Source organism: Peromyscus californicus, unplaced genomic scaffold, assembly GCF_007827085.1.
Source record: "Peromyscus californicus insignis strain IS unplaced genomic scaffold, ASM782708v3 Scaffold_13__1_contigs__length_99412109, whole genome shotgun sequence".
Classification (NCBI taxonomy): Eukaryota; Metazoa; Chordata; class Mammalia; order Rodentia; family Cricetidae; genus Peromyscus; species Peromyscus californicus.
Genome location: NW_026294424.1, coordinates 98,192,772 through 98,212,678, shown reverse-complemented (window position 1 = coordinate 98,212,678; position 19,907 = coordinate 98,192,772). Strand labels below are relative to the sequence as shown.

Genomic DNA, 19,907 nt, shown 5'->3' with positions numbered 1-19,907 from the left:
AGACAGCACACTGGTCATAGAGCAGGACAAGTAAGTGTACATTGACTAGAATGTTGACCTGTTTTGATGGGCCAAGGAAGGGGAGACCACAGCATTTATTTACTTCACTACTGTACTTGTATATTCCTGAAGTGGAAATTGACAGCAAAAAGGAGTCTTGATCAGCTTTCTAAGTCTACTGACTTTTGAAGGTCCTGCCACTGTAATAGGAACTCGTTTTTGTAGCCACTTCTCTTGGAGATCACATTGTCCCAAATATGGCTAATGGGAGTTCTCTCAAGCAGGTTCTGTGTTGAGTCTCCCCCATACCCCTCTACCCACCTTTCCCCCATAATCTGTTACTTCTGAGTTTGTGAGCATCTAAATAGTACTTTACACTACATGGGAATATTTATACTTCAGTGTATAGTACCAAAGCAGTGTTTATTAGTGCTGATCAATAAATGTCTTAAGAGATGGTCCTAAAATTACCTGTGACAGTTAGAATGGCAGTGTAAAGGTTGAGAAACCTAGGATAGGCGTGGTGACTTATAACCCCAGTGCTCAGGAGGCTGAGGCAGCAGGATCACTTCAAGTCTGAAGCCAGTCTGAGCTACAGAGTAAGATTCTATCTCAAAAAAAAAGAAAGAAAAGAGAAAGAAAGAAAGAAAGAAAGAAAGAAAGAAAGAAAGAAAGAAAGAAAGAAAGAAAGAAAGAAAGAAAGAAAGAAAACTAAGGCACATCACTTAGAAGGTTGGGTGAGTGGCTCACATCTGTAATTCTAGCACTTGAGATTGAAGCAGGATTGCCAAAAGTACCAGGCCAGCATGGGCTACAGAGTGAAACCTGTTTAAAAAAAAAAAAAGAAATGGCAGTCAGTATTTTTTTGTAAGAAAACATAGTCATCTCTCTAGCCCTCACTTCGTTTTTAAGTGGAACTGAAAAGAGCTCTCATAGAGAGTAATTGAATAAAGGCAGACATCTTGCTTTCATCCCCCACCCCTGAGCTGGAGCTGGCACCTAGGGCCTTGTGTGTTCTGGGCCCTACCTACCCCTGAGCGACATCCCCAGCCCAAGCAAAGCTCCGTAAGCAAGAGGAGATCCACAGAGGCAGCCTACTTCCTGGGCTACACTCTGAGAGGATTTTGAGTTCCATTCCTTTTGAGATCTTGGTCCATAGAGTGAGTTACAGATTCTCAGGGCCAGTTTGAATCTTTTAAATTTAATTGCGATGTTGTTACCATTATCCACTAAACCACCTAATACTTGACACTTAAAGTTTTTTTTCAGTGTTTGTTTATTTTCATCTTATGTGCATCGGTATTTTGCCTGCATATATTTCTGTGTGTTAGATCCTCTGGAACTGGAGTTACGGTTGTGAGCTGCCATGTGGGTGCTGGGGATTGAACCTGGGACCTCTGGAAGAGCAGCCAGTGCGATCAACTGCTGAGCCATCTCTCCAGCCCCCATCCAAATTTTTTCAATGTTTATATATTTTTATTTTGACACTTGTTTTTCATGCTGCGTGTTCTTAGATTAAGAGGCTGATTTCTTGAATTTCAATTTTGGAATATGGTTAGTCATTTTTAAAATTTTGTTTTCTTTTAGATCTTGAATTTATGGAGATCTGCCTGCCTTTGCCCCTCTAGTACTGGGATTAAAGGCATGCAGCTCCAAGCCCAGCAAGTAACTTAATTTTTATGTTACTTTTAAAAAATAAATTACATAGTGCTAGGTTTCTTTCTTTTTTCTTTTTTTTTTCAAATTAAGAACATTTACTAGGGGCTGGGGAACAGTTACTAAGTATCAGTTAAAGGAGCTTTGGTAAAAGCTGAACTGCTGGCTCTCAGATTTACTAAAACACAAAGTTTTCAACTGTGGCTAAGGCTTTTAAAACAGTAAATCATGTGCTTTTCATGAACAGTATCTCACAGATGCAGTTGGACGTGAGATAATCAGATTTTCTCTCCCCACAAACAGAACAGCTGGAAATGTCTACCAATATACATATCACAGACTTTATGCTGCTCTGCTGCCTGTCTGATTTAAGTTGTGGTCAGTGTGAGGAACCTGTGATGTGATAAGATAGCATTCATGAGGTCATGTGGTTTGTGAGTACCCAATCTTCACTGAGCAGCCTGCAAGCCTCAGGATGAAGAGGAGTCGGATGCTGACCCAGCTGAAGGAGGAGGTTTTGTGCTCCCTGGCAGGGGGAGGGATGGATGTGTCTTACATGTTTGAAAATTACATGATCAGGAGTTACAGCTCCAGAAAGAATGAGCACTACAAGCCATTCATGAGCCCTTCTTTATACTTAATAGCTCAGCCTAAAACATTAAGCTTTTATTGCAGCATTTCCTTTCTATTTAAGACGAAGTTGAAGGAGATAGCCATCGTTTAATTTTTATTGAGAGAAGAACTATATATAGAAGGTTTACATTGTTGATGATTTTTCTTTTATCAGTTAGAAATTACTTTCCAAGTAGACTTACTTATTTTCAACCTGTCAGTATCTGTGTTTGAATCATACAGACAAAATGACTACCTGGTTTTAATCAAATAAATAAATCATTTTATCAAGAGTCGTGTGTGCTCAAGTTTACCCATGTAAGGTTTATAGTTCCGTGGACTTCCAGTATATTTACAGAGTAGTACAGCGGTCGTCACAGTCAGTTCTAGAACTCTTCCAGCACCCTGTAATCATTAGCGCTCACTCTTCATCACCTCCAAAACCCTCTCCCTACCCTTAGACAGACACTCTCTCCTTTGTGTCTCTGGAGAGGTTCCTTGATACTGGACATGTAATATAAATAGAAACGTAATATTTTGGTCTTATATAACTGGCTTCTACTTAGCATAATATTTTCAAGAGTTATCCATATCATACTAGATGTCATTATTTCATTCTTTTATATTCCGTAATATTCAAAAGTATGAATATACCACATTTTATCCATTGACTAGTTGATAAACATTGGCTGACTTCTCTTTTGACTTTCATGAATAATGTGCTGGAAATATTCACATACAAACTTCTGTATGAATCTTTACATTTGAGTATATACTTAATAGTAGATTTTTTGGGTTATAAGTCAACTCCACAGCTGGGCGGTGGTGGCGCACGCCTTTAATCCCAGCTCTCAGGAGGCAGAGGCAAGTGGATCTCTGTTGCTAAAGTTTTCCTGCCTGGCCCACAGTCAGGACAAATCTCTCTCACCTGCCAGTCCCACAGCCGCTCAGACCCGACCAAGTAAACACAGAGACTTATATTGCTTACAAACTGTACGGCCGTGGCAGGCTTCTTGCTAACTGTTCTTACAGCTTAAATTAATCCATTTCCATTAATCTATACCTTGCCACGTGGCTCGTGGCTTACCGGCATCTTCACATGCTGTTTCTCATCATGGCGGCTGGCAGTGTCTCTCTGACTCAGCCTTCCATTTCCCAGCTTTATTCTCCTTTTCCCGCCTATACTTCCTGCCTGGCCACTGGCCAATCAGTGATTTATTTATTGACCAATCAGCAACACATTTGACATACAGAACATCCCACAGCAGATCTCTGTGAGTTCGAGGCCAGCCTGGTCTACAGAGCGAGATCCAGGACAGGCTCCAAAGCTACACAGAGAAACCCTGTCTCGAAAAACAAAAAACAAACAAACAAAAAAGTCAACTCCACGTTCACCAGCTGAAGCAATGCCATATTGTTTTCCAAAACTACTGTAACAGCTCCTGTCCTGCCAGGTGTCTGTGAGGTTTCTGATCTCTTGCTGACCCTAATCCGTCTTTGTGGTGAGGCCATCTTGCTAACTATGAAGACTACAGTCTCATGTGTAGCCCAGATTGGGCTCTAACTCACAATTCTCCCTTGGTCTCTCAGGTGATGAGATTCACGGTGGTTCTTTTGGACATTCCTTGCATGGCCTAAGGAAGTGGAACATCTTTGAAAAGCCCAGTTGGCCATTTATATCTTTCGGGAAATTTCTGTTTGGGTTCTTTTCCCATTCTGAACCCTGTTTTTGGTTTTGTTTTTTGTTTGTTTGACTTTTGGATGTTTTGGTTTGGTTTTTTTTTGGGGGGGGCTTTTTTTTTTTTTTCAAAATTGAGTTTTCAGAGTTTTTTGTATTTTAAGTATACTACTATTGTCAGATATATGATTGCTGGTTTTTCGAGACAGGGTTTCTCTGTGTAGCTTTGTGCCTTTCGTGGAACTCGCTTTGGAGACCAGGCTGGCCTCGAACTCACAGAGATTTGTTTGCCTCTGCCTCCGGAGTGCTGGGATTAAAGGCATGTGCCACCACCGCCCGGATTGCTGGTTTTTAAATGTATTTTTAAGCATATTTGTTAAAGTTGAGCAACTTTATCTCTAGAATAGTTTTCAGGCTGTCTTCTATAGAATATGTCCAGTACCTGCTTTTCTAGATTGAAACATGATTTTCAACAGGAAAAGAAAATGGAACTTACTTTAAAGCTTAGTCTCAGATGTGACACCATAAGCAAGGTGATAAAGAATAGGTAAGCTATTAACTTTGACCTGTGACCTTCACATGCACATGCTTGTGCACACCTGTGTACACCCCACACACTTGGATGGATGGATGGATGGATATGTAAACATTTGTCTGAAAAATATACAAGAAGTTTTCAGTTTCAATATAAAAAGATTAATACCTCACTAAGCAAGTAAAGAATCTCAGACCATTTTTTAAATATCTACAAATATGGCTAGTAACCACAAGAAAAATATATTCAGCATTGTTAACCATCAAGGAAATGCAAATGAAAACAGCAGTACATTTCCACTTCCTACTAACCAGGAACAGATAAGCAGATAGTAAGCACTGACAAGGATATGGATAAATCTGGACTCTGTACACAGCAGGTAGGAAAAGAAAATAGTACATACACTTCGGAAGATAATGTTTTATTTTCTTAAAAGGCTAAGCATATTTACCCTCTGCCTACCAGTTCCACTTCTGTCTTTATACCCAAGAAAAATGAAATGTCCACACTGAAACATGTGTATGAATATTCATAGCATTGTTTATAGTATTTAGAAAATAAAGCCAGTTCAGACATCTGTCTGCTGACAAGTGGATAGATATGGCATATCCATATAATGGAAGGGGACTAGGCAACAAAAGAACTCTGATGTACGCTGTAACAGACGACAAAGAGAAAAAGTCAGCCAGAAAAAGCTACAGATTCAGTGTCACAACTTACCTAAGTAGCACAGGAGAGGAAAATCTGTAGAGACAGCCATCGATCAATGGGTTGTTGAGAAGGGGGAAGGAGGACAAGGGCATGACAGCTGAGGGTGTGGTGGGGGTGTGTGTGTTTGTTTAAGTAATGAAAATACCCTAAGGTCAGTTGTGGTGATGGTTCCACAGCTCTATGGGTATAGTAAAACCTATCCAAATACGTGGGCTATGCTCTGGGTTGCAGTAGACCTGTCCCCTTTTTTTCTTCATTCTGAGACACAGTCTCACTGTGTAACCAAGGCTGGCTCTAACTGACAAGCCTCCTTCCCAAGTTCTTGGATTACAGTGTGTGTGCTACACGTACATGACTGACTCAGGAGCCATATTTGAAAAAATGATGCTATTTGTCTTTTGGAAATTCCCTGAGGTCCATGAATTGGGCCTATCACAGTGTTTAAAGATATTTTGTGCATAGAGATATGTAGATCTTTTGAGCATGGACTCATAAGTGTACCATGTATCTTGAGTGTAATTGACCTACTAGAGGAGACATGGCATTGAGCAATTGAAATATGTCATCCTCAGACTTGGGTCTTGATTTTCTGTTAACTTTGTTTACCATCCCATATCCCATTTTATTTGTAGCTATTCAGGCTGTTTGTGCCTGTCTGAATAGACAGTGTGTTTGTACCTGCCTAATAGAGAGCATGGGACCTGCAGCAGTGCCAGGGGTGTGGTTGACACCTAGCTGTGTCAGTGTGGGCAAATCTTTTTGTCCCTCATTACTTCATAGGAATTAGTGGTGGAATTAAATTCATACCAGAAATGTACTGGAAACAATTCCAAGTACACTGTGAAGGCCAATAGGTTCTTATCAAGCCAGTAGACCACAGGGAAGTATACATTATATTGTCACGAGCAGTGTTACAGATGATTATGTAGACATAATGACATGACTCCCCAGCTTCCATGGCTCCTCAGCTTTCATCAAGTCATTCTTCAGCATAAACTGAGATTCTTCCTAGTTAGTCCCTGCTTCTCTTGTTTACTCTCCAGACCTAGATCCAGCCCCACCAAACCCCTTATAGTTTCTCAACACATAATACATTCTCAGGCCTCCCGGTCTTTCACTGCGCCACCTACACCTGGATTTCCCCTTTAACGCCTGCTTATCCTTGAAAACCCAGCTCAGGCACCATCATCTTGCTTCCTCCTTCAGCTTCTCCCTTTGGGGCAGTGCATGGCTTCTCCTGTGGGTTTGTTGTACACCGGTGTGACACCCTGATATCGAATGTGCAGGCTCTTCCTCCAGACACAAGGTCACTGACTACAGGAGCCGTGTTTGCTCTGTTCTTCAGCATCTAGTGTACTGTTTGTCAGCGTATATTATCTTGATTTGATGGACTGGGAAAAACCCATCATAAAGCTTTAGCAATTTCTGTTAGCATAATTCTGTCCAAATAGAAAAGAAAAACTTCATGAGGGCATCTTGCTAACAGTTTAAGTGTTCTTTAATGCTTCAGCTAAAGGTTAAATCAAATGAAATGTTCATGGTACTTTGATCTAGCCTTAAAAGTTCAGAGTGAAACAAGTGTGAAGTGATTTATTTCCTGTGACTGGTCATAATTTACATAGAACCTCATATATTCCTAGCCTCATTGCCACTGGCATTAGGCTGCTGCCTAAATATTGCTAATAGTTTCAATTTTGTCAAGATTCATCAGCTACCAGGAAGAAGATGCTCAGCAAGTCTCACTTGGCTTGCCCACAGGACTGCATACAGCTTCCTCTGTGTGACAGTCAGAGTCTCTGTGGATGGCTCCCCTCCCTCCTGCTCCAGAAACACGTGGACAGGATCAGTTTCTCCAGCTCCAAACTTCCTGCCCTTTCCACATGCTGGTGCACAGCTCTTCACTGCTTCTGAGTGCGAATAAATCATTTCATTTATGAAATGTTGAGTGTTTTTTAATGACTGACTTAGTGCTAATTCTTTTTTAAGCTTTAAGTTACTTAGTGTTTCAGTGAAATGTCTTAGTGTTTTAACTTAGACTACTTAAGTACTGCATGTTAGGATTTTGGCTTACAATGATTAAGAAGTCATGACCTCCAGATGATCACTTTTATTGGTTTCCTGTTTGAGTTCTCTGGAAATCTTTTGGTTTGGGTGCTTGTTGCTAGTTTTAATCTTTGTCATGTTTATAATACAGCTTTTTTTTTTTTTTTTTTTTTGAGACAGGGTTTTTCTGTGTAACCCTGGCTGTCCTAGAACTCACTTTGTAGACAAGGCTGGCCTCAGACTCATAGAGATCCACCTGCCTCTGCCTCCTGAGTGCTGAGATTAAAAGTGTGCATCACCAGTCCCAGCTATAATACAGCTTTTTAAAGAAACTGATAGAAAAATTTAGAGCCTGGTGGTACATGCACTTGTAATTCTTGTGCTTGGAGGATAGAGGTGGGAAGATCAGGAGTTAGGGTCATCCTCAGCTTGACAATGCTGAAGAAAAAAGAAAGAGAAAATGTAGCATGTCATTTCCCATTTTCATTTGTTTTAAATTCTAAAATCTGGAAAAACTATTGAAAATATTCTATAAAGAATTCAGAGTCACACGCCTTTAACCCCAGCAAGTTCCAGAACAGGCTCCAAAGCTACACAGAGAAAGAAAGAAAGAAAAAAGAACTTGGGCCAGGTGGTGGTGGCACAGGCCTCTAATCCTAGCACTCAGGAGGCAGAGGCAGGCCAGTTTTTGAGTTTGAGGCCAGCCTGATCTCCAGAGCAATTCAAGACAGCCAGAGCTGTTACACAGAGAAATTCAGTCTCCAAAAACCAAAAACAAAACAAAAAACAAGGAATCGAACAAAATTATTGACCAAACTTTTAGGGGGAGGGAGTAAAATGTTTATAACTTAGCAATCTGTGACTGTCGGGCTTCACCCCTGCCTTCCTATGTGAAGCGTAATGTATAGCTAATTCTTGGTGTTGTCAGTCACCTACAGAAATGTTATTCAGCTTAAAAAGATCGGTGCTTTGCAGACGCTGATGCACAAACACACATGTGCAGATGGAGCTTTGCAATCTGATGTGACTCAGTCTCGGAAACTTACTGCAACTGTTTTGCAGTTCTCTCACTATCACATGACTCACTTCAATAGTTCAGGCCGTGTCTAGTAGTGATCAAAGTTCACTTGGTTAGGGGTTTTTTTTGGTGTGTGGATGGCTTTTTCCACTTTGTTGTGGATTGATTTTCTTTCAAAATACCCAATGCTCTTTCCTCTTTTTTGAATCTCAGAACGTGGTACTTGTCTGCACCATGCAATCTCTGTTCACACAAAGGAGAAAAGATATTTTAACTTGAAGTAATATGCATCATTATCTATAACGTGCCATGTAAATATATTTTATTAATATCTTCCTAATTGTATGAACTCCTTTGTTCAGATGTCAAAATTAGAAAATCACTCATGTCTCTTTAAAATCAAGTGTAAAAAGGAACCTTAACCTTTGACAAGCTAATGATACCCTATAATGTGCCTAGATGAAAGCAAACACATAGAGAACGTGTTATCTCCTTTGACCCTGTGGGCATTTGCCCAGGTGATCAAATTTTCTCAGCACGGATTTTTCTGATATTTAGTTATGGTCTATATTTAGAAGCTTCAAGACTCTGAAATTAGGACACTTATTTGTTTCACAAAAGAAATTTATCTTAACATGTAGTGCTTTAGTTTCTAGAGTAAACTAATGTTGAGTTTCAGCATACTTACACACACTCAATGACTATAGAGTCCTGTGGAGCCTTTAGCATGTCCATCTCAGAAGCCCTTCCTGCTCCGAAATCTTAGTGGTGACTTTAATGTGAAATGGCTATAGTGATTGCAATAGCTTTTGTGTTTGAATTTTTACTATCATGCAGTTAGAAACTCGCTGTTTCCTGTCACAGTCTGCACTCATCAAACTATGAACATAACAGTTTCCTGTTTTCTTATTAACTATAAGCATTTTGAGCCATATTCTTTGCTGGTTATATATCTTACCACTTTCCTTTGCCAATTGCCCAATGGTTGGAGTTTCCATGCTTACAGAGAAATTCTGAATTCTGATTTCTTTATTGCTAATTCAAGGCTAAAGTTTTTCTAATTTTTGAAGTGGTAAGTATATTCAGTGTCATAAGTGCGATTTATGTACATTCTACATGGTCTTACTTTCCTTTACTCTGTTTCTTAATGCATAACGTGGTGAAGGCGTCCACATCAGGTAAGAACCAGTACCTTCGGTCTCCAGTTAGTGCTCACCTGACTACTTACCGATATTTGCATCAGTAAATAAAAAGTGTAAAAGTGAGTGAGTGGATGTGGTCAGGGCCATTTCAGAGTCCTACCAGCTTTTTAGTGTAGCTCCTGAACATTGTGTCTGTCTTTATTGAATCAGAATGCTGAATTACTCAAAGCTGATTTTAAAATCATCTCTGCAGTCTAAGGAATAAAGATAGAGATAGAAATATATGTTCAACAACCATTACTCCATTTTTCTGGAGTTGCTCCACCCTCAGACCTATCTATAAATATGTTCTCAATCATGCACAAGGCCCTAGGTTCAATCCCCAGGAGCTAAATGAGTAAATGTAGCTTTTTATTTTTTGTTTGAGGTAGGGTCTCACTCTATTGCTCAGGCTGGGATTACAGGCCTGCGCCACTGCTCTTGGCTAATAAGTGGGTTTTATTTGTTATTTTGTTAGTTGGGTTGCATGTGAGCAGTAGCTTTCCTGGTTGGTCTTATTTAGCACTGTCAAAGATCAAATTACAAGTCAGTTTTGAAGCATATTTGAATATTTAGGGCTTAATTTCACTTAGGAATTTCACTATTAAGGAATTTTTGTTTCTTGGTGTCATAAGGATATTTGTGTTATATTTATCCAAGAATTAATAAAGACAGTGAGCCTCCAAATAGTTTGCTTAAACTCTGTGTACTTTTCAAGACACATAGTGCCAGATGTCGTGATCCAGCCTGTGAATCTCAGCACTTGGTTGGCAAAGGCAGGAAGGTCATGAGTTCAAGACCACCTGAGAAACACAGTAGTGTTTATCAATTGTTTTTATCCTCTGATTGTCCCAAAAGACTATCTGGTAAGACCAGAAACACAAAGGGAACACATTGCCCAGAGCAGCAGTGTGTCACTTGGACATTCGTTCCCAAGCCCGGCCTGAGTCTCCAAAGGAGACAACTAAAGGAAACAGCTGGTTAAGTAAAATGCTCCTGAGGTCCACCTCCAGGGGGTGGGAAGCTCACAACAACCTGCCTGGGCAATGCAAGATGGCGCCTACTGAGTTGTCAGCCAAGACAAGGCAGACTCAAATTGTTTGGAAGCATGAAAATCCTGACATTGAGTTTCTTCTCAGCCAGATCAGCTTCTCGTTGGCTCAGCCCCATTGGGTGTGAGCTGAAGGTCTGCCACAGTGGCATGCATTTTCATTCATTATCCTGTCACTCAGGATGGAACCCAAGGCTTCCTGTGTAGTAGACAAGCGTCCTGCCTCTGAACTACACCGCCAGAACTCAGCAGACATTCTCACACTTTGAATATATCAGGCTCTCCTGAGACATTTACAAGGAAAATACAGATCTCAGTTCCTTAGATGGGAGGGGTCTCTGTTTCTAACAAACACTAAAGATCATTTTCTTGGGAAGAGTGATGTGCTGTTAAGTATAGTTAACTTCTGAGAATCTGATAAAGAGGGTCACAAATACTGTGTTTACAACAGAAGACCAGGGCCTCTGTGCTGCAGGAGGCCTAGTGTTGGCCTTCTACCCAAGCCCCTAGACATGATGAAGCCTTCCAGGGATTTGTGTATACTCAGCCCTTTCAAAATCATACTCAGTACCCCGAAATTCCCTGCCCAGGTGCTCACTTACAGTCCCCACCTAGCTCTTCCTCATAACCCAGTGTGCCCGTTTCTTAGTCCAAGAGAGAGGTAAGGAGTAGCTTCAGTCTCATAACGTTGTCCCGTACCTTTCTTTGTTTCTTTACGTAAACAAAAAATTCCTTTGCTTCATTATGTCAGCAGTTCTCAAGAGGCATTAGGCATCACCTTTGATTAATTTTCTGTAGTTACATCATCTGATAAAGGGCTACAACATGTTAATTATAATACATTTTGTTAGAGCAAAGGAAAACCATAGCTTTCCAAATAATTGAGAAGTTGTGGTTCTGCCGTGCCCTACCTCTGTAACAGCGGGGAAGAAGGAAGCCATGTGCTCCATAGTATTTCCTCAGAAGGATCTGGGGAAGAAAAGAGAAAGGAAGAGATTAACTGAACTGAACTCAACACTCAGAGCTATAAATCATGTGTTGCAATATGATGATGGGATGTTGCATCAGAGCATGGCGGTTGTCATAAAGCTCTGGGCTGCACACTCGAGAAGTAGCTGTGGTGGTCTGCACCTTTTTGCTGAAGATTAGGTGCTGAGTTTAAGTTCCCTCTGTTATGCCAAGGGGCAACATGTTACTTTAGTTTCCTTGTCCCCTGTATGATTTTCTTCTCTCGCTGTAGGGCAGGGACAGTTCTTTATAGCTGAAAGAATGCCTGGGCCAGGCAGTCGCGGCACTGAACCCAGCCTCCCTTGTTCCTGTCGTTACATGCAAGCAGGGAATTGCTAACGTGTCTTCACTTCTTGGAAGTCTTGTCAGGAAAGCTGGGAGGCAGCGTGGCAAGGCTGTAATGGCTTTCCTCTCAGAACCGTTAGTTTTGAAAGTGTTTGTAACATTTCCTGCCTATTTCGCATTGCCTTTATCTCAAGATTTGAAAGATAGTGACTAGGAGTTTGTCACGGAGAAGAAGGATAAAGGTTGGTAGGAGAGATGAGGGTAGGGACGTGAAGTGTATGTCAGCATGCCCTTTAATCCTCAAGATATTTGGTGGCTAATTAGTTGTTTTTTTCTGTTCTTAATTCTGCTTTTTTATAGGGAAAAAATGACAGGATGTACAGGACAAAAGTCAAAATTAACTTTATATTTGCAGCATAAATTCTCAAGGGCAGGACTGGTGTCTAATTATATAGTAAGGATATTCGTGCTCAGCGTGGTGCTGAGTGTGGGGCTTTGATCGAATTTAAGCAAAGCAGCAGCAGACCTCTGAGAAAGACGCTTTGGAGAATGTAGTTTAGGGCTAGAAGAGTTAACAGTTTCCCAGCACTGAACTCAAGACTTAGACTTGATGACTTTTTACTTTCTCAGCCTCCATATATGAGACTGACCCTGAAAATCTCTAGGGAGAGAACAGAGGTCTGGTTGCCAAAGAAGAAAGAAAGGGGAAAGAACTAACCCCTTGAGAAAGACATCCTTTTCTAAGGAGAAGCCGAGAGATGATACACAAGGTGGGCATCTGTGCCCTAAATTTGATTTGAATGTTAGTGTGTGGTGGCCTCTGGAATTGGAGACAGTCTCATATGTTCCAAGCTGGCCTCAAATTTGTTATGTAGTTGAGAGTTAACATTAAACTCCTGATCCTCCTGCCTCTACCTTCCAGTGCTGCAGTTATGAGATGCACCACCAAGCCTGGTTTATGCAGTGTGGGGGTAGAACACATAGCTTTCTTTGTGTGTGCTAGGGAAGCACTCAGCCAACTGAGCTACATCGCCAGCTCCAAGACTCAAAAATTTAATGATTTCTGAATCATTTTTATCATTTACAGAATTATGGTAACATGTTTTCAAGATGGTGTGTGTAATAGTGAAGAGTATGGTCTTTAAGTTCATACCTCCTAGAAATACAGCTGGTTATGCAGGTGAACTGACAGGGCATCTGTGATTTACCTCAGAATAAACCAGGGACAGAATGGTGTAATTTATAATGCAGCCAGACTGTCTATGTGTGTGTGGAAATCAGGTGATGTATACACAGAGTTCATATTATCTTTAGTATAGTAAAGTTTTAGTCGAAATTGAAACTCTGCTATTAGCTGTAAAACCTCAGCAGGTTCCTCTCAGGTTTCTATTTCCTAATCTGTAGAATGAGAATAATAAAATCTAGTACATAGGACTGTCAAAGTCAGTTAGAATGAGTTATGTCCCATTAGAAAGCATTCAAAATCATTATGTCTTTAGGTAAAAAGATCAAGGCATTGTCTTCCTTGTATACAAATTATATGCTTTTTTATGGGACAGTTGTGTTTGCCTCTGTTTGAGTATGTCTAACACTCTGGATTTTGTTTTCAACAGCTCAGGTGCCTAAAAGGCCAGAGGACCTTCTCCAGCCAGCCACCTTTTGATGGTATCCACATTGTCAGCCATTTGACAGGAGATGACGAATCGCTCCACTCGTCGGATGAAGACTTTATAGACAGTTCCTTACAGGAAAGGGGCATTGCTTTTCCTTCGTGCAGAAAACCGGGCTCGACATCTCTGGGTCCCACTTTGGCAGATGGCAGTGAGAGCGAAACAGAAGACCGTGTGCTGCGAACTCCACAGGGTGACCGCGAGCTCCCAAAGGGACAGCCCCCCCAAAGGGAGTCCTACTCAACCACTGTCTGATCATCACTGTGACAGCTGGAGGTCGTGGGACAGACCACCCTGTGTCCTGTGTACATTTATGTCTGTTTTCACAGCCTCGTATGACCGTCTTTGCCAAATGTTCGCTGAGTTTCCGTTACCACAGTAGACTGGAGTATGCTAGTTGTTGGCAAATGGGTTGTAACAGTATTACAGAATATTAATTTTTCTCATTTAGAAAATACTGCTAGGTTTAATTGTAAGAACCATTTTAAAATTCAGGACTGTGGGAAATTGGATTTTCTTTAAACGAAACTGCTCTTGTGCAATATGTTATCCTCATTGAACAAACTACATTTGTGTTTATCAATTTGTTTCCAAGGTGGCTGTCTCTAGACATCTGACCAAAACATACAGGTGATTGAACTTGTATTTTGAGGTTTTTTTTTTTTTCACTAAAATGGCAGCTCTGTTAGTAGGTCATTGAATATTGTCAAACACAAACAGTTTTTTTCTGTATAATTTCTAAACACAAAGTAATTATTGTCTATTCTGAAAGTTTTTGTTTCAGTTTTATCTGTATCATACTTCTGTGTGTTAGTCAGAATAGTAGCAGGTTAACTACAGATATATTACTTGTACATATTTATAAATCAGTGTCACCCAGCATTGGACATCCTCTGCATGAGGAGCAAATGTTGACAATGACTGCTTTCAGCATTCTAACAGGACTTCTGTAAATAGTAGGTTAAAAGAAAACTAAGTACGGACCGGACACTACTGTTCTAGCAGCTGTAGTAACCTTTACTCGGCATTCCACACTAGCGGACTCGTAACTGATTGCTGTTCAAACACTACTGGTGAAGTCCTTTACTCCATCTGTAACTAATAAACTTCAAGATTAAAGAGGTTCTACCACGTGCTATGTCACGGTAATCTATTTAATATAATTTAGCTCTAGGATAAGTTCCAAGATTGGAAAAATATCTATGAGTATTGTATTTAAATTCTCTAGTTTCTAATTGACAGGTAAAGCCATAAGAACTCTTCTTAGTCCTTTCTTTGTATTATTTAGACTTTTTCTCTAGAAAACTGAATGCTTGTTATTTGTAAACTGAGAAACAGCACTCACCTGTGGAAAGGCTGCCAACGTGTGTTGACTGGGTATTTTCCACCCACATTTTTTGTTAGTAGCCTGAGCCATGGAGGAAAAGAGAATTTAGTATGTATGGAAGTACATTTTTGCACAGAATGTTGCATACATAGAGAAAAATATTTTATGAAATGGAGAAGAAGAAATAGAAGTAGTTTTCTTTCTAAAACTGTGTAACGCCTTACGCTGCATTATGGGCCAGGCTTTCCCAGTGAGGGTCCTAACTGCTCTCTTGCCTGACAGACAGGATTGGAAACATGCCTTCTGTGTCCAGAGCACCCAATTTACCTGTAATTACAAGCTAGTTAATTAAGATATTAATTCAGATCTCTTGCTAGACTTCTAAAGATCTAGCGAATGAGTTTTTCAGTTCCCTGCTCCCTGGCAGTGTTACTTAAATAATTTGCATTTAAATCTGTTTCCTAAGTATCTCCTATAGAGATGGGTGTTCATTAGCAGTCAAGTTTCTCAGTCAGTAAGAGAGGACACAGCACTACCAGAGGCTGGTCCTTTAGGGTTCGCCCTTGTGGTCCAGTACTGTGATTCCAAGAGACTGTCAATAGCCCAGTGAAGTAAGAGGACTTGTGGCCCTGTGCTTTTTTGTTTTTATCTAGACCCTCTCCCTCATCAAGAAACCTCAGTGGGCTAGAAGTATAGCTTGGAAGTTAGAATGCTTACCTAAAATGCCCAAGACCCTGTGTTCAATCCCAAGCACCACCAAAAGACAGACAAGCTCAGGGAATTTTCTAGTACTCTTTCTGGTTTGGAACTAGGTGTAAAAGAACCCTGGTCATTAAACCTTAATTCATTGATGCTCTTGTGATTTGTACAGTGGAAAATTAGAAGCAACATCCAGTCAAGCCAGGTGCAGACCTACAGTCCCAGCTGCTCAGGATGCTTGAGTACAGGACCAGCCTGGGTAACATCGTAAGACTCTGTCTCAAAAACTTTTTTAATTCATGTACACCTTAGACATAAATCTTTCTGGGTTCAGTAGGATGTTGTGCCTCAATCTGACTCCATTTCATTCAAATTAATATAAGTATATTGTTTAAGACTTTGAAGCATTGGACTGTGTCCTACTGATGAATTTATTTCATTGAAGGAAGTTTTGTGGGAGTAAATGGGATGACAGATGATGGAAAACCTTGCTTTCTTGGGATAGTGACCTTCCTGGTACCCTTACCACTCCAGGTGACACTAAAAGACAAGACTGTAAGCCCAGACATGAGGATCAAGAAAGACTCCATCAGACTTACTTTCCTAGTACTGGGGTTGGAACCCAGGGCCTTACACAGGGTGGGCAAGCTCTCTGCCACTGAGCCACACCCAAGTCTGACTTCTTCAAAATCAATGTATACATTTTCTTTATGGAAAATGAGGCCAAAGAGATTGTTTTATACAACTTCTACTCTGGTTTTTGTTTGGATTTTTTTTTTTTTTTTTTGGCCCGTTGGCAGCCCCTCGGCATTCGCTGATTGATTGAAACATCATATTCCAGCTAACTGGCCATTTATGTTTTAAAAAAAATCCCAAACCTTTCTCAGCCTTGAACACAATGCAGCTTGTTGATTTCCAGGCAGTGCCTTTGATTGAAAATAACGTCTGCTTTTGAAGTATGTTATTCCTGGCATCACAAAAAGTCATCTGGTTCCCCATTCACCATTTGCATAATGCACTATAATATTCAAATTTTTAAAAATTAAGGATATCAATTATGTTTTGTTAAGCTTTTCATGGCTAGCGTGGTTATCACATAGTACCAAGTCATTGATGACCAGCATTTGTAGAATCAGTAGTTTCCTTTCTAAAGCAGTGAGTTTTAGCCTGAAGGTTTTTGCTGCTCTAGATTAGCAAGCAATTATAATTTAAAATTAATTTCTTTTTAATTCTGAAATTAGTTAAAATTTCTGATTGAAAGTAGGGTAGATGCTATTTAAAATTCAGATTTTTACATTACATCCATAGATCTGCATACCTCTTCACTTCAGAGAAGAGATAACACAGTAATACAGTGGATGTGCAAAGTGTGTTTCATTGAACTGTTGGATTTTTTATTGTAGCACTGTATGATAACCTAAAAATGTTTACTTGTGCCTTTGCTTTAAACAATTAAAGTTTCTCATTTTACAAGACTTTATTTCCTTAAATTATTAACTTTAAGAGGGAAGGGGGGTCAGAGGACTATTGAAGAACATTTGGCCACAGAGAAGATTTGCACTGCTGAGGTCTGTGCTCCCCAGTGAGAGTGTCGCATCCACCTGCTCCACACACAGAGTAACACGCAGTCTGGATGAGTCTGACATCCAGTAGATGTTTTCAGTTTCATAGACAGCCAGATGTCTAGACTTGTTTCCTTCCTGAACATGCTATTTGTTTTAATTATCAGTGGCAGTATTTTCATCACAAATGTAGTTCAGGTTATTGAAGGCATTACCAATGAGTTCAGTAATACATTAAAAAATGTGTGTTTTAGATATCACGTCGAGGCTATTGCAGAATGAGCTTTGTGACTTCTGCAGTGTTACTGCCTGTTAGTTTCGTTAATTCAGAAGCAGCGATGCACTGTTCTGGCCCTTCATGAAGATACATGAAGTTTACAAGAGCTATAATCCAGGCTTCTCTACCTTGGAACTGTTAGCATTTGGACATCCTGCATACTGTAAGATGTTTGCAGGATTCGCAGCCTCTACCCACTACATGCCAGTAGCTCCCATGCCTTCAATTGAGGCAAAATATCTCCAGGTGTGGGGAGTAGAGAAAGCCCTAAGTGAGTGAAGTACCGAGTGAATGTGTGCTGTTGACATGGGCACAACCTTGTTAAGGACCTAAAGTACCCCAAACCATCAGACCCATAAGAAAAAGGCAGAACTTCCTCTGTGGTGTGAGGCTCAGAGAAGTGGCAAAATCTTTCTCCGGCTCCAAGTGTGGATACTGACAGCGTATACAGAAAACATCCACCATAGCCTTCTCCCCCCAGTTGTTTACGGCCTCAGATGGCTTCCTTACAGAGACTGTCCCTAAACCTGTTCTTTGATCTGTCTGTGTGTCATAGACCATGCCTCCTTCATCTGTATGTAACAACCCCGCCCCTCTGTTCAACTGTGTATCGTAAACATGCTGAGCTTCCAGGGTGCTGAGGTTTCTCCATCAGAGAGCTCAGTCCACTAGGCCCAGCTTTTCTGTGTTTGTCTTTTTCTTCATTTTCTTACCACCCAGTCAGGTCTGTCCCTGGAACCAGATCAAGGATGTGGCTTCCAGACATTGTCACAAAGAAGACAGAATGAAGTCACTCTATGGTCGAGAAATGCTTAGAAATTTAGAATATGAAGAAAATCAGTGGACTCCAGTATAAGAACATAGGTACGCCTTGAAGACACAGGGAAAATTTGAATCTATTTTTAGTAGTCAGTGATAAAGAAAATGTGAACCACAATAGGTACAATTTCACATCTGTTAGGACGGCTATCCAAAAAGAAAAAGAGGTAGGCATGGAGGCATGTACCAGCCCCAGCTCTCAGGGTTCTGAGGCGGGAAGATTGTTCCAGCCCAGAAATTTGAGACAAACTGGGTAACTTAGGCAAACCCCTCCTTTGAAAAAAGAAAAAGAAGAAAGGGAAAATAACTAAAAGGTTGGCAGTGGTGTAGAAAAATTGGAGCCTGTGAGTCATTCCTGGAATGACTGTGGAGACCAGTTCGGTACTTTTGGAAAGAGTTCAATAGTGTTACTCTGCAACCCAGCAATGCTAGACAGGTACTTGGAGCAGGGACTCAGATACTTAAGTCCACAGCAGGAGCATCCAGAGGCAAAACGGTAACAGCAACTGCTCTCAACAGCTGAATGAAGGTTGGGTGTGCACGATATATGCCTACAAGGGAACTGTATCCATAAAAAATGATACATAGACAGTAAGAGATGGGCCTTAAAAACATTGTAGTGAAGTATCCAGTGACACCTAGTCCTTTTGGAGTAGACACTGTACTAGGTGATGGGATAGCCCAGGAGGTTATTATCTAGTGGCTGCATAGCTGCTTTTTCTAATGACAAAACGTCCTGTAAGTGCGTAATGCTGATGCTTGTACAGGCTTGAATGTGCCTATTTGGGTTTGTATGTGAAATTCTCCCTCCCCAGGCTTGTGTGTTTGAACACTTGGTCCCTGGGTAATGGTACCATTTTAGAAAATAGTATAACCTATATGTAGTGGGTCCTTACTTGAGGAAGCTGAGAGGTGGGACTTGAGGATTAGAGCTGGTGTCCTATCTAATCTTGATCCACCAAAATGTGAAGAAGTCACCAGCCACACTTCTGCCTCAGTGGACTAATCTGCTCTCATTGTGAGCCTAATACACACTACCTCCCTTGAGTTGCTTATTTAGGGGTATTTTGGTCACAACAATGTGTAAGTATTAAATACAGAAATTTGGCACCAAGAAATGAGGTCATTGCTGAGATGAACATGATCATGTGACTTTTAGGCCTTTGGGACTTATTTACAGGAAGAACATAAGCAAAATTGGAGCTGCAGGGTAAAATACTGTAAGCAGAGCCTGATGGCCATGGTGGGAGCACTTAAGATCAGCATGCAAATAAAAACGTGAACAGGAATGGTCTGCCAGGCTTGAGGCTTCAGAGGGGAGCAAAGACTCTTAGCCAGGACTGAACTAGAGGCCATTCATGTGACAGGCTGGAGCAGAACAGGGTCACATGCCGCCGTGTTCTGAATGGGTGAGGCTGAACTGAACTTAATGGCTAAATTGTTGTCTGGGGAATCTCAAGGCAGCATAGGGTTCAGGCTGTGGCGTGGTTTTTGCTCACTCCTTTTAGCCAGATTGACACGGGGAAAGAAGTATCACAATGTGGAAAATGGGCAGTTTTGTTCAAAAGGAGTGTGAACCCAATAGCAGACGAGGCAACTGTGGGCGAAGCTGTAAGTTCTAAAAAGACGTTGCAGGGCCAATGGAAATGGTGTCTTGGGGACAAGACTTCACCAGTGGAAGGTATGAAGAGTACAATAGTATAAACCCATTTTTAAAATTTCTATTTAGAAAGAGTGCCTGAGAAGACAGCCTCCAAAATGCCCTGCTCCAGCAT

General features: G+C 40.8%; 1 protein-coding gene across 6 annotated transcripts in view; it reads left to right on the top strand.

Annotated features, from left to right (window-relative positions):
- Evi5 (ecotropic viral integration site 5) overlaps positions 1-16,949 on the top strand; it is a 159,881-nt gene extending 142,932 nt beyond the window's left edge. For 5 of the 6 annotated variants that reach the window (XM_052735690.1, XM_052735694.1, XM_052735689.1 and 2 more), the window contains one exon: positions 13,392-16,949. In XM_052735690.1, coding sequence (XP_052591650.1) covers positions 13,392-13,703 — 312 coding nt within the window. In that variant the 3' untranslated portion in view covers positions 13,704-16,949. Of the gene's footprint in view, positions 1-9,418; positions 9,432-13,391 lie in introns of all 6 variants that reach the window. The other variant, XM_052735695.1, reaches the window with a different exon arrangement.
- Positions 16,950-19,907: the final 2,958 nt, after the last annotated feature.